Source organism: Penicillium solitum, assembly GCF_028829755.1.
Source record: "Penicillium solitum strain IBT 25940 chromosome Unknown utg000003l_segment0_segment0, whole genome shotgun sequence".
NCBI lineage: Eukaryota > Fungi > Ascomycota > Eurotiomycetes > Eurotiales > Aspergillaceae > Penicillium > Penicillium solitum.
Genome location: NW_027072123.1, coordinates 2,717,305 through 2,730,514, shown reverse-complemented (window position 1 = coordinate 2,730,514; position 13,210 = coordinate 2,717,305). Strand labels below are relative to the sequence as shown.

Below are 13,210 nucleotides of genomic sequence, written 5' to 3'. Positions count from 1 at the left end.
TTGCTCTGTTACTTTGTTGGTGTATTGCAATTGCTCGCCTATCATGAAAGGAACGTTGCAACATGCTCGGGAAATGTATCTGGTGACGAGTTGTAGTTTATTTGGACCGCTTGTAACCTGAGGCTGAGGTTCTTCTCCGGTTTGATGTTGATATCGATGGCCTCCAAGGCATCTCTCCTATCAACGGAGGATGAACGCACGCTCACAGTGGGACTCTGTTGATATACTTGGTTCAGTATCCCAGTTGCCATGGTATAGTTAGACGTCGATATTAAAAGATATGCCCTCAGACACTGAATGAACGCATCTGGCCAGCTCGTCGGGCAGTTAGGTTTGGACGAGATGAATTAATTGTAGGCTCTAGCCAGGCGCCGGTACCAATTTCGCATACTGAGCCAGATCCACTCGTGCCGTGTTAGAAATAGACGACCACTTGGTTAGTCTTGAACACAGTGGTGTGTAAGGGGCTCACGAACTGGTATGTACTACATATACGTCATGTAGGTCAACCTTATAATTGGGTCATAGCTTTCTGACGTTGATGTCTTGCTTGGAGGCTGACTGGGCAGTTTCCACTCGTCGGGGGATTTTATGATATTTTTTATGCTCGACAAAAGGCCCTGGAATTCAATCAGAGACAGGAGCCGTCTTGGGGAGTCTTTTGGTGGGTGAATTCACGTTCCATCGGGGATGCTTAGATCTCAATATTGGAGGAAGTTCTCCACTGACTCCCACCGGAATAACCAGTAACTCTACTTTATGTAAACAAGTACCTGGAACTTACAGGCTGTAAAAATGCGTGAATAAAACAAGAAGACGACTATTTTGGCCGGAGCGATGCCGAAGGGATAGTCGAGGACTTTGAGGACAAAGAGTGCACTGGATGTTGTCGTTAGTCTGGTATATATGGCTGAAGAGGTTTAGAAAATACCTTTCTTGTGAGAGTCACTTTCTCCATGGATTCAACTTTTGATCTCGGTGATGAACATATATTGCATCTTGTACTTGAACACAGACATCACAGCAAATCCTGATCGAAGGAGAAGGAGTCCGATATATAGTGTTTGCTGCCTTATTGGGATTCTCTTGTCGGTTAAGACCTTTTAGCCACGCCATAAGTTGGGACCATATTAGTATAATCGTATAGTGGTAGTCCATAACAAGGTATATTGGGATTTGGCTGTCTATCAAGAGGTGTTCGGCAAGACCAGGGAGACATATTTGGCAGCAACGTTTCCCGCGGCTAAAGGTGGCGTCTGATTTTGGGGTCTAGGCCCGTTTTCACATCTTTCTCATTATTATCTAGGGGTTGGATATTGCTTGGGCTCACAGTCCGCAACTAATAGCTTTCAGGATCTATATTCTAGTTGGAGACGAAGAGAGAACAAGGATCCAGGAAGATAATGACGTTTTTCCATTGCAATGGCGATGAGATACATACACATGCACAAATTATGTGATCGAAGAGAAGGGGGTATATGGCAAGCAAGACGGGAGACCTCGCAGGGAAAAAGGTAGACGGGGAAGGTCGGCCCGCAGAAGAAAACTACATCGACAATCATTGGAAAAGACACAAGCCCTTGGAGTGGTAACCTTAAGCCACCCGATCCTTATCTTTCTGTTCCAGCTTTCCAACAAGTCGTTTCATGCCCGTCCACTCGTCCGCCGGTACTTCCTCCGGCAGCCCACAGAGACCCTTGCCAACTTCAAAGACCGTAACGACACCATTGAGGCCACCAGTTGCCAGGCGGCGTCCTTCGCGCTCGTCCCACGCAACCTTGTTAAGGCTTCGGGACATGATGTTGCCATGGGTATTGTCGACAACTTCACGCGCGACCGGCACTTCAGTATCTGAAGCGAGGTCCCAGACTTCGACGTTGCCGGCACCATCGACAAGAGAGAACACACCAGGTCGGGTTGGGTGCCAGCGGGCATCGTAGACGACATCGTCTCGGGTAATGTCGAGAATGGGTGAGACGACTTGGGATTGGGCCAGGCCAGATGTGGCAGAGGCGGTCGTCGCAGGTGGCCGCACCCGCCAGAGCTTCACGCTCCAGTCCAGACTGGAGCTCAGCATAAGATCGCCAAGGTCTACGGGTCCACGACCGGGGTGGAATGCGGTAGACATGATTGGTGCCGTATGTCCCTTGTAGGCTAGGCGGTGGTCTGTGCCAGACTTGGCTCCAGCCCGATCGTACCGGTGACACGGGTAGATGACTCCCTCTTCAGTACCGACGATGAAGAACGTAGGATCAGTATGAGGGAATGACATGGTTGTTGGAGCAAGATCCTCGGTCTTAGATGGGGGAGGTGTAGTCAGTTCCACACGATCTTGTGGGTAAGAGAGCATATCCATCGTCCAACCGCAGACCACACCGTCCGTGGAGGCGGTCATGATGTTGTGTGCATTCTGTGTGCCAACAATCGAGATGCTGTAAACGGGATGGGCGTGTCCACCACCTGACAGGGGGGTCTTTTGCACTGGAGAGCCTCCACCAGCGCGCGAGGAACGAGTGTCCCATACGAGCACCTGCCCCGAATAGGAGCCTCCAACAACAAGGTTTGGATGGTAAGGAGAGAATTTTGCAGTAAGAATATCAGATGTCGAATGGAATACGTATTCCGGACGAGTTTGCAAGTGCTGATTCCAGATCTGAACAAGGCCATCAGGTTCGTGAGGAGCAGAAGTATTCTTGGTGTATGATGCAAGCAACAATTCAGGGAACTGGAGTCAACGTTAGCATGAGCCAAGCCACATTCATTGGAAGTAGAAAGCTTGCCTTGGGGGAGAAGCTTAGATCACTAATAATGCGATTCTTGCTCCATCGCTCGTCCCAGAAATGGCACACTTCGTGCATTCCTCTCCTTTTTTTGCCAGTCTCCTCATCTTCTTGCAGATGCCCATCAGTTCCACCCAGCTCATAGTCTGCCAGTACATCGTAGTCTTCGTCCAAAGCCCGCTCGATGACTTTTGAAGAGCGCTCGACAAAGTCCAGGAAATCGTTCGAGGATGTAACTGCCTTCAGCTCATCGTCATCGAGTTTGCGTAGAGGATACCGCAGCTTCGCAAATTGCGTAGCTGTGTCCTCATTATTATCGGTCTGATTGGTGGCTTGGAGCTCGTCCTCAATTTCCTTGCGAAGCTTTTGTCGGATTTCCTCATCTCGCTCCCGGTCTCGTCGACTGAGACGCTTGCTCGACCGCGTAGTACCGGGTGAGTCCTCATCGTCCGAAGCGATGGACTCTTCAGGGGTTTCGGGCTGGATATCTAGTCCGTCTGTTTGCACGGCCTTGCTATAGGTGACAACTTCCGGTTTGGGTGTGGGTTTGTATTCGGGTTCAAGTTCAGGGGGCTGCGGGGCTTCCGTTGCAGAGGGGATCCAAGGCTCATCTGTTGTCTGAACGGCAATGGACTGGGATTGCGGTCGCGATGGAGCTGCATATGTGTCTGCATTCTCCCCGCTTAATTGGCTCGCGCTCAACACAGATGTTGGTCGACTTCCTCTCCGCGACTGGCTATCGGCGCCGCCGTGGCTGAGGGAGGCCGACGCTGGGCGGTCTACCAAGCGAGAGATCAAATCATCGAGGTCGTGTCTGTTTTCTGAGCGGCTTGGGATTGGTGATATAATCTGGCAAAGGTTGTTAGATCTAAACAAGCTCCGTAATTCATTCACATGCTGTGTTTACCTCTGAAGCATCCCCAACGCTGGTTCGGGAGGTGAATTCCTTCTGGCGCAGCTCGCGCTGCTTTTTGAGCTCGGCAAGCTTGGCCCGCTTCGCGAGGATCTCATCCTTACGCTGCTGCATCGACATCTTGTACAATCATAGAAGGTTAGACTAAATGCGTCCGCGTTCAAGTGTAGTACCTCCACTGCGCGTTTATTTACGGAGATGACTAAGCTCCGTCTTCGGGAACTCTGGAGCGGTCCGGAAAAACTCGCGCGCGCAGAACAAGAACTGAACCTCGCCATTTGACTAACCTGGAGATTCATTGCCATTGACGGTTGACACCTGTTGCACGGTCCCGCCTTCTTACACAATTAATTCCCTCATTTAATTCTCGTCTTCCACAAACCTCGCAGAAATGGCTAGCCAGGGTGTCAATGTGAGTACCGGCTAAGGGTTACCCTCTCCCCCGACAGTTGTTGACCACGTCTCCAACCATACAGGTCCTCCGTTACTCGGCTCTCGTTGCCGGTCTCGTCTACGGTGTTTACCACCAGTCCTCCCTCAACTCGGTGACCAAGCGCGCAGAGATTGAGCACGAGTATGCTCGCAAGGAACGCCTGATCGAGCAGGCCAAGGCCGAATACAAGAAGAAGACCCAGCCCCAGCAAGAGACCAAGACACAGACCAGCGGACGTACGTTTGATTCCCCCCGATGATACAACTCAACAAATGCAACGACATCCGGAGCTGCCGCATCTCCCCAACAACCCAAGTGCTGACCAACATTCCATAGTTATCACGAATTTCGAGGATCCCAAGTTCGACCTGGAGGCATTCTTGAAGGCCAAGGCCGGAGAGTAAATGTGATGGATGGTATAGAGGAGGAATGCTACGCAATGATCTCTTTGCGGGAATCGCACCTCCCCCAGGGTATTAGACGCGTTTTGTTCAATTCCGCCCCATTTTATTGTACGATTGTTTGGGTTTAATCTGCCCCCCGAGCTGTGGCATTGCGAGCGCAAGATGGAATGATTTTTGTTTCTCATTTTTAGACGTTTTATCTGGGTCCTGTACATACCCTGGGCTGCCGTGCGCCTGTACACTACAGTTGGACCACAAGCAAGAGCAAAAGATCGTGTTATGCATTCCGGGGTTACCAATGGTCCAAGTACGTACAAGAGCAATCTTGGTTTGGCGGTCCTCGGACCTCACATTTCCACAACCCGGACAGAGGATGTAGCTGTGTGAACCGTAGACCTCGGACAGAGGATCATATCTATTAAATAACTTGTATTCCTCGAGGTTTCAAGCAAATCTAACCCGCACGCGTTCCCAGCATTTCCATTGCCTTGCGAATCCCGTTGGAAGACTGAGGCTCCGCAGGCGATACGACGATAGGTTTGGGATGTAGCAGCTTTGATTCCGGATCCCATGTCCATCCACATTTCGTGAAATTTGATATTATGTTCGGATCTTCCTGCTTGACGAGCTGTTCGTCAAGACCAAGGTGGGTAGCCGCTGTAGCTAGTCGTATGGCTTCGTAGGACCTGCTCACTGCGATCAAGGTCTTGTCTTGGAAGAAACCTAATTGTAGAACGATTGGTTAATTTAAGACCCTGCTGAAATAAGAAGCTCATTGTCATGAGAAACATACTCTCATATCTCCGAACCAGTGGCTGCAAAATGTCTGGCCATGGTAGCCCTCGGAGTACTTGGTAGACGTGGCCGTGTTGAGTTTGCCATACCGCTCGCAGTAAAGTCAAGCAGTTCTGTAGAGAAGGATCATGCTGGAGTAAGGTTTCAGGAATTCGTTTCGTCAAAGCACGAGCTTCAGATCTGGAACACAAGCTTCATTAGCAGTGTGGCAACCGTCAATAGCACTCTCACTAAGTAACTAACACTTGGTCGGTAAGAAGATGGACAAGAAAGAAGCTTGAGTAGAACAGGCTCAATAGTGTAAAGTCACTACTGCCTGTGTTAGAACTACTAACCCCAGTAGAAATGAGGCATGCTTGAAGCTCGTATCGCGCTAAAGCTTCAAAGAGCTGTGACGGTGGAGCGTTGGAGGCCACCAGCTGTGAGAGCTGCTCCAAGGTCAGCGGAGGCAGCTCCATTTAGGTGTGTGAGGTGTAGATAAATTGTAGATGGCTCGTTCTGCTGTAAGAATAGTGATGTACTCAACAGGAGTAAGTATATCGAGTGAAAAAGTTAGTCAACAGAGCTCTAAGCAAAGATTATTGATGAGTCGTAGTATTGCGGGGAGCAATCGGAGGTGGCGCCTCTGGCCGGTGCCAAGACCTTCAGAAGTGACCACCTTGCGCAGCTCTCGCTCTTCCCATCTCTCCCCACGGCCCTCACCACTGGCATCTCAGCCCAATTCATTCCTTGATTTCATGTTTCTATTTTGATTTCTGACTCTGGACTTTGCTCCGTTTTCAAGGCCATCATGGCCCCGTCTTCGCTTGATGTTGTGCTGAAAGGCAGCTCCGGCCGGAACACGCGCGGTCTATTGCGGGTTATCATTCTTTGTACCATTGCCGCCGCCGCGGTGTCCAGCCGCTTGTTCAGTGTTATTAGTATGTCTCAATTGAGATCCTCCATGATCAGTGTGCTAACTATCTTCTAGGATTTGAAAGTATCATCCACGAATGTATGATTTCCCTGCGCTACTGCACTAGATGCGGTGGCCACCTCGACTGCCCCGAACATGCAAACAAGATATTGATACTGTCTTACTCTAGTCGATCCGTGGTTTAACTTCCGTGCGACAAAATACTTGATCGAAAATGGCTTTCATAGCTTCTGGGATTGGTTTGATGACCGTAAGGCCCCGTCCCCGTGATTGCACATCCTCCACATGATAGTATAAACGGCATTGTGCTGATGGAAATTCTCCTACTACAGGAACATGGCACCCTCTTGGTCGTGTTACTGGTGGTACATTGTACCCTGGTCTGATGGTGACCAGCGGCGTGATCTACCACATCCTTCGTCTCCTTACCATCCCCGTCGACATCCGAAACATCTGTGTCATGCTCGCCCCTGGATTCTCTGGACTAACAGCCCTGGCGATGTATCTCCTGACCTCTGAGATGTCCGACTCTCCCTCTGCCGGTCTCCTGGCTGCTGCTTTCATGGGAATTACACCCGGTTACATCTCACGGTCTGTGGCAGGCAGTTACGATAACGAAGCCATTGCCATTTTCCTATTGGTGTTCACATTCTACCTTTGGATCAAGGCCGTGAAGAACGGTTCCATCATGTGGGGAGCCTTGACTGCATTGTTCTATGGATACATGGTTTCAGCTTGGGGTGGATACGTTTTCATTACCAACTTGATCCCTCTCCATGTCTTTGTTCTTCTATGCATGGGCCGATACAGCACCCGTGTCTATATCAGCTACACCACCTGGTATGCTCTGGGAACACTGGGAAGCATGCAGATCCCCTTCGTCGGTTTCTTGCCTATTCGCAACAGTGACCACATGTCTGCACTTGGTAAGACCTTTGGATTCTAGGCCATATCGTTATCTCATTCTAACTATTTGATAGGTGTCTTTGGATTGATCCAATTGGTGGCATTTGCCGAGTTCATTCGAGCCTACCTGCCCGGCAAGCAGTTCCAGAAGCTCCTCACCTCTATGGTTTTGCTTACGTTCGGCCTTGGATTTGTTGGTCTTATCCTGCTGTCAGTCTCTGGCGTCATTGCTCCCTGGAGTGGTCGTTTCTACTCTCTGTGGGATACTGGATATGCCAAGATTCATATCCCCATTATTGCGTCTGTCTCCGAGCACCAGCCCACCGCCTGGCCTGCCTTCTTCTTTGACCTGAACTTCCTTATCTGGCTGTTCCCCGCTGGCGTGTTCATGTGCTTCCAGAAGCTCAAGGATGAGCATGTCTTTGTGGTTATCTACTCGGTTCTCGCTAGTTACTTTGCCGGAGTTATGGTCCGTCTGATGCTGACCTTGACCCCCATTGTGTGTGTTGCGGCTGCTCTGGCCTTGTCGTGCATCCTCGATAACTTCCTGGTTGCGTCGACCCCAAGCACCGAACCTAAGGCTAAGACCACTACTGAAGATAAGTCACTCCGGTCAACTCGGAACCCTGTTGTCGGTATCTACTCCTGGTTCTCCAAGTCTGTTGTGGTAGCCTCAGTCACTCTTTACCTGCTTCTGTTTGTTGCACACTGCACCTGGGTTACCTCCAACGCATACTCCTCCCCCTCTGTGGTTCTGGCCAGCAAGCTTCCTGATGGAAGCCAGTTCATCATCGATGACTACCGTGAGGCCTACTATTGGCTCCGCCAGAACACTCCGGACAATGCCAAGATCATGTCCTGGTGGGATTATGGATACCAAATTGGTGGTATGGCTGACCGTCCCACTCTGGTCGACAACAACACCTGGAATAACACCCACATTGCCACTGTTGGTAAGGCAATGAGTTCGCGCGAGGAAGTCAGCTACCCCATTCTGCGACAGCACGATGTCGACTACGTCCTGGTTGTGTTTGGTGGACTACTCGGCTACTCAGGTGACGACTTGAACAAGTTCCTCTGGATGGTTCGTATTGCCGAGGGTATCTGGCCAGACGAGGTGAAGGAGCGCGACTACTTCACCGCGCGCGGCGAGTACCGTGTCGACGAGGAGGCCACTCCCGCCATGAAGAACAGCTTGATGTAAGAACCGCACGTGTTGATTATCCATGCCACTGCTAACCCTATCAATAGGTACAAGATGTCTTATCACAACTACCAGTCGCTCTTCCCGCCTGGTCAGGCCATGGACCGTGTTCGTGGCACAAAACTTCCCAAGGAAAGCCCCCAGCTCAACACACTGGAAGAGGCTTTCACCAGTGAGAACTGGATCGTTCGTCTCTATAAGGTCAAGGACTTGGATAACCTCGGCCGTGATCATAGCAACGCTGTTGCCTTTGATAAGGGCCTCAAGCGCAAGCGTGCCGCGAAGCACAAAGGTCCTCGTGTTCTGCGAACCGAGTAGAGATTTGTTTTCTAGATTCATGTTGCATTTTCTTGTCTTTTTGGCTGTTATGATTCGCTCTGGGATAGCAGACCATTTGTACTGTGCGTTAAAACCATACCGAATATACTCTAGGTCTAGTTACCTAGAAATATATTAATGCCTTTCTTCTTCTGGGAAGGCTATTATATCACTCCGCCTGTCAACTTTAAATATGTAATATTAGTGATTCGATGTCGGAGTGGAGAGTAAATGCCGGGTTATCTTCCTGAAGTTGGTAGGGCACGTAGAAAGCACAGCGGGACGGTGCGAAGAATGATAGACATCCGTAGCCCAAATTCATTGTACAGCCTATATTCCAAGCCAATTCCTTCTGTGCATGGCAGCACAAATGCTGATATCATCGCTAATCCTACAGTTGTGAAAAAACAAGGTCTCCCTGAAGACTCCGAAACCCCAATTGCAACGTCAACCCATCACGAAGTACCGGTCCGGTGGGTGTTGAGTGTGCTTCATTTCTTGTCCGCGGGAGCATCGGGGACCTTGACGTCGGCGAATTCTTCTTGGCCGACAGCCTTGAGGGTGTAGGTATCTGGAAATTGAAGCAAGATCAGCATGAGGTTCTGTCTCTTGTAGATATTGAGCCCGCATGGAGACTTCTCAGCGGGCAAGTTCTGGTAGCATAATGCGGTTCGGAGATATGAAGAGGGTTGAAGCGGAACACCGGTATGCGTCACAGGGTTTACTTACAGACTGCAATTGTAAATGCGAACAGTCCGAAGCCTGTGATGGTGTTCTTGAACAGATATGGGCGGCGGGCGCGCAGGAGGGCGGCACCGGCGCGGTAGTCCTTGCCGTAGTAGGTGGAGTTGAAGCTGTCACAGAGGCATGATGTTAGCAAAATGAGACCTTTTCAAGTCCATATAGACTATCCATACATTCCAGTAGCCATGGTGAGAGTGTTTGTTGACTGAAACGTGAGAGAGAAGAAAGTTGAGGCCATACCAGGCAGATCCGGAGGAAAGGTCTTGGCGTCGGAGGCCCCAGACAACGTGATGCGGGTTTACATGTTTGTATTGAGATTAGATCGGGGATTTTATTGTAATTGAGACACTGGTGGAATACAATTTCGAACTATTGAAGCACGGAGAGACTTTTAACCTAGTGAACTGAGTATTTGTATGTAGAGATACAGCTCACTTACATCGGAGTCTTTGTCGGCCGCCCTTTCAGGCTTCGCAGCTTTTTGTCGCATCCTCGACGGCTATCACCTCACTTCTCAATCGCCCTTCCTTCACCACCCATCGCATAACCACCTCTCCCCTCCACCCTTGGTGTTACTTTCCCTCTATTTCCTTGTTCTGCGATCGCAACCCTAAGCTTATGCGCGTTGTTTTTGCAACTGAATCTGTGTCCCCCGTACACCAACGTCCTCCCTTCCCCCAACACCTAGTCTCGCACCTCGAATCCGACACCACCGGCGCGTACCGGATACATCCCCATTAGAGCTACCATGGCTCAGCCGATGGACAATGTCGTTGACCAGGTCGCCCAACTCAACGCTGCCCGCAGTCTCGTCCTCGGCGATTCTGCCTTCTACCCACAAATCGTTAACGGCATCCTTCCTATCGTCGGAGCTAGTACACGGCTGGAATTACGAAGATGGGGTGCAAACTTTCTGGCGGAAACCTTTGCTAGCCCAATGTTAGCTGTTGCACAGAAGGAGCAGCTGGCACCGAATGTCCTGCAGACAATCCGTGAGATTCTAGAGTTGCCGGAGACAGACACAACAGTCCTACAGAGCTTAGTGCAGACTTCAGCTAGCTTGTATCCCCTCGTCTTCAGACATGTGTAGGTCATTATCAAGCTTCCGTGGCTGCAATGCAGGATTGCGCTCCAAACGCAAACTCGGTGCAGGGCTAACAATACCGACAGAGTGAATCACCCACAGGATGGCAAGTCATGGGAGACGATGAGTGCAATTAAGCAGGATATACTTAGGAGAATGGACTCATTCCCATGCCCAGTTAAGCTTTGCTGTGCCAAGTTCATCCAGCGCGTGGTCCAGGTTCAGACGCCTGGATTGATCTCGGACCCCAGGGTATGTTTTGCGGGTTATATATGCTTGGATATATTGGTACTAACTTCGATCAGCGACCCGAGCAGAATGAGACGTCTTTGGCAGTTGTTCCCCGAAACCATGCTGTTCTGTCAATACCAAACCTGGAAGCGGAAGCCTCAGGTCTCCTCGATCGACTCCTCGGCGTTTTCCAAGAAGAGACTAGGTACGAGGATGAAACAACGTATTTTACGAGTTCGGGGTGATGCTAACACAAGCCAGTGATGCTCTTCTTGTAAACGCAACCTTAAACTGCCTCGCCCCTCTCATCCGCACACGCCAGTCTGTAGCAAACAAGGTCATTAACGCAGTTTTGGAGTTTTATCCCGCGAAACACGTCCGGCCGCCGTTTACTCCGACAATTCGTGTCAGCGTCAAGTCCATGGAGCGCACGGCTCGAGCTCTGCTGATCAATGTCTTGAAAAAGTATGTTGTCATCCTGGTTGCAAAAGATGTGGTTTGACCTAACTTTCATAGGAACCCGAACCACCCCCTGGCGGGTCGGATGCAAATGCATATTGAACGTCTAATGCAATCACGACTTGAGGCCACCGATGATGCTTCGCGGAAACGAGGATTGCCAAACGAACCTACCGACGGGCTGGACAACGCTAAGCGGGCACGTCTTAATGCTTTGCCTCCTCCGATGCTTAAGATTCCTCCAATGGCACCGGGACCTGCAAGCTTTGACCGCCTCTTCACCTTGACCGAGGACACCGGGCTGTCCTCCTTCGACGTAAAACAGCTGCCAATTGATCTAGTTCTCAAAATTGTTGTACCTCTCTTGTCGCAGGTACATGATTCAACACTTGCACAAGCTGTCGATGTAAGTGCTATCATGAGAGTGAAGCTTTATTCTCTGCTGACATGACCATAGGCCGTTCGTACTCGATATCAGACAATCACAAAAGATCAAACCTTGCAACGACAGCAGCAACAGAGAGCTGCTGCCCAAGATGAGGATGATGACTATGAGCCCGAATACCAGCCCATGGACGTAGCATCTGTTGTTTCAGAAGAGGCCAGTGCCGTTGCGGCGGAGGTAGCAGATCTACAACCAGAACTAGTCTCTTTGGGTCCCTTTGTCCTACCACAACCACCCCCGTTGAGCGAAGAAGAGGCCGGAGAAATCGGACGGAGTGCTGTTGCACGTGTGTTCGGAATGTTGAATGCAGCCGAAACATCACCCGCGTCTGCCAAGGGCCAAACCCAACAAAAGCTCGGATTCGCCAGGTTAGCAGGCAGTACATTTGACCGGGACGCATGGTCTGTTCTTCTTGCTCGGTTGGCTACACGGGCTCCTGCCGGTCTCGAAAATGACCAGCAAACTAAGGGAGACGCTGTACGTAGGCAAACAACTATTGCTGACTCGATTCGCGAGACCCTCTATCGCTTCATCTTGGAAGATTTCCGAGGACGACTTAACATTGCCATTATCTGGCTCAATGAAGAGTGGTATAATGACCGGATTCAAATGAAGAGTGCTGCCAATCAGCGTGATGACACCGAGGAAGACTCAGAACCGACTGTACCTCTTAATTACGATACCTGGGCCACCCGGCTTTTGGATGGCTTCCTGGCTTATTTGGACTCTCGAGATATCAAGGTGCTGGTCCGATTTCTCAGTGAAGTCCCAGAGATCACGATTCCCATTACTCAACGGGTGGCCAGCTTGGCCAAAGATCCCGAACGTGTGAACCTTTGCGTTCAATCATTGATGTATGTCCTGGTCCGTCCTTTTCGCTATCAAGAGCCCCCCTTACTGACCTTCTTTTAGGTACCTTATTATGTTCCGACCTCCAGCACGAGAGATGTGCTTGAACACAGTGGAAGATGTTTACCAAACTTGTAAGTATCCTCTTCCTTTACTGTCCACTAGCATTGTATATCTAACATGCGACGAACAGACGAGGAATCCCGACCTGCTGCGGGCAAAGTCCTCACCAAATGGCGCCCTCAGAGTACAGTTCTGGAGACAGCTTCAAATGACGCACCGGCATCATCAGAGGCACAGCCTATTACTTCAGAGCCATAATCTTGCTACTTGTACTCCTCGATGGAAAGATGATGATAAGATGAGATGAGATCCTTCAATTTTCCGCAATTTTTGAATGCTGGGGATTATCAGCTTTATTCTTCAGTCGTTACTTTTTTATTGCACATGTCTTCCGTTTGGCGCCTTTCGGTCCCCGTTTCATTATACCTCTCTTCTAGTGTATTCATCTTATAGGTTTAATCTTTGAACATGTGACATTCTTGCTCGGTTTGTCTTTTGAGTGGATTCGATGTAGTATATCCGTTTCCATCCTCGGTGCGTTTTATCAAGGCATTTCAATTTTATTCCGTTGTAGGTACTGTACATATCTATCGCCTGGGCTTGATCTTGCAAAGACGGTCTGCCATGCGTATAGTATTGGCTGAATTTCTATGGAAGCGCTTTTTA

The 13,210-nt window shown here is 50.0% G+C and overlaps 6 protein-coding genes across 6 annotated transcripts; 3 read left to right on the top strand and 3 right to left on the bottom strand.

The window, feature by feature from the left end:
* Positions 1 to 1,594: 1,594 nt before the first annotated feature.
* Positions 1,595 to 3,813, bottom strand: N7455_004961 (uncharacterized protein; the record flags this gene model as incomplete). Its single annotated transcript, XM_065604923.1, has 3 exons — positions 1,595 to 2,725; positions 2,781 to 3,629; positions 3,688 to 3,813. The coding sequence occupies 3 exons, from the start codon at positions 3,811 to 3,813 to the stop codon at positions 1,595 to 1,597; spliced, it is 2,106 nt and encodes a 701-aa protein (XP_065461823.1).
* A 271-nt stretch (positions 3,814 to 4,084) lies between these two features.
* Positions 4,085 to 4,530, top strand: N7455_004960 (ATP synthase subunit e; the record flags this gene model as incomplete). Its single annotated transcript, XM_040961361.2, has 3 exons — positions 4,085 to 4,105; positions 4,170 to 4,362; positions 4,463 to 4,530. 3 exons carry the CDS (start codon positions 4,085 to 4,087, stop codon positions 4,528 to 4,530), a joined length of 282 nt encoding a protein of 93 aa, XP_040808179.1.
* A 454-nt stretch (positions 4,531 to 4,984) lies between these two features.
* Positions 4,985 to 5,783, bottom strand: N7455_004959 (CSN8/PSMD8/EIF3K family protein; the record flags this gene model as incomplete). The annotated part of the gene is made up of 3 exons (XM_040961359.2): positions 4,985 to 5,253; positions 5,324 to 5,505; positions 5,569 to 5,783. The coding sequence occupies 3 exons, from the start codon at positions 5,781 to 5,783 to the stop codon at positions 4,985 to 4,987; spliced, it is 666 nt and encodes a 221-aa protein (XP_040808202.2).
* Positions 5,784 to 6,115: 332 nt separating this feature from the next.
* Positions 6,116 to 8,669, top strand: N7455_004958 (dolichyl-diphosphooligosaccharide--protein glycosyltransferase subunit STT3; the record flags this gene model as incomplete). The annotated part of the gene is made up of 6 exons (XM_040961373.2): positions 6,116 to 6,245; positions 6,296 to 6,319; positions 6,411 to 6,491; positions 6,574 to 7,167; positions 7,222 to 8,347; positions 8,399 to 8,669. The coding sequence occupies 6 exons, from the start codon at positions 6,116 to 6,118 to the stop codon at positions 8,667 to 8,669; spliced, it is 2,226 nt and encodes a 741-aa protein (XP_040808205.2).
* Positions 8,670 to 9,160: 491 nt separating this feature from the next.
* N7455_004957 (uncharacterized protein) lies at positions 9,161 to 9,600 on the bottom strand (the record flags this gene model as incomplete). Its single annotated transcript, XM_040961383.1, has 3 exons — positions 9,161 to 9,240; positions 9,399 to 9,523; positions 9,587 to 9,600. The coding sequence occupies 3 exons, from the start codon at positions 9,598 to 9,600 to the stop codon at positions 9,161 to 9,163; spliced, it is 219 nt and encodes a 72-aa protein (XP_040808157.1).
* A 561-nt stretch (positions 9,601 to 10,161) lies between these two features.
* N7455_004956 (RNA-processing protein PTA1) lies at positions 10,162 to 12,802 on the top strand (the record flags this gene model as incomplete). The annotated part of the gene is made up of 8 exons (XM_040961366.2): positions 10,162 to 10,499; positions 10,584 to 10,749; positions 10,803 to 10,933; positions 10,990 to 11,193; positions 11,245 to 11,593; positions 11,645 to 12,486; positions 12,545 to 12,615; positions 12,675 to 12,802. The coding sequence occupies 8 exons, from the start codon at positions 10,162 to 10,164 to the stop codon at positions 12,800 to 12,802; spliced, it is 2,229 nt and encodes a 742-aa protein (XP_040808168.2).
* Positions 12,803 to 13,210: the final 408 nt, after the last annotated feature.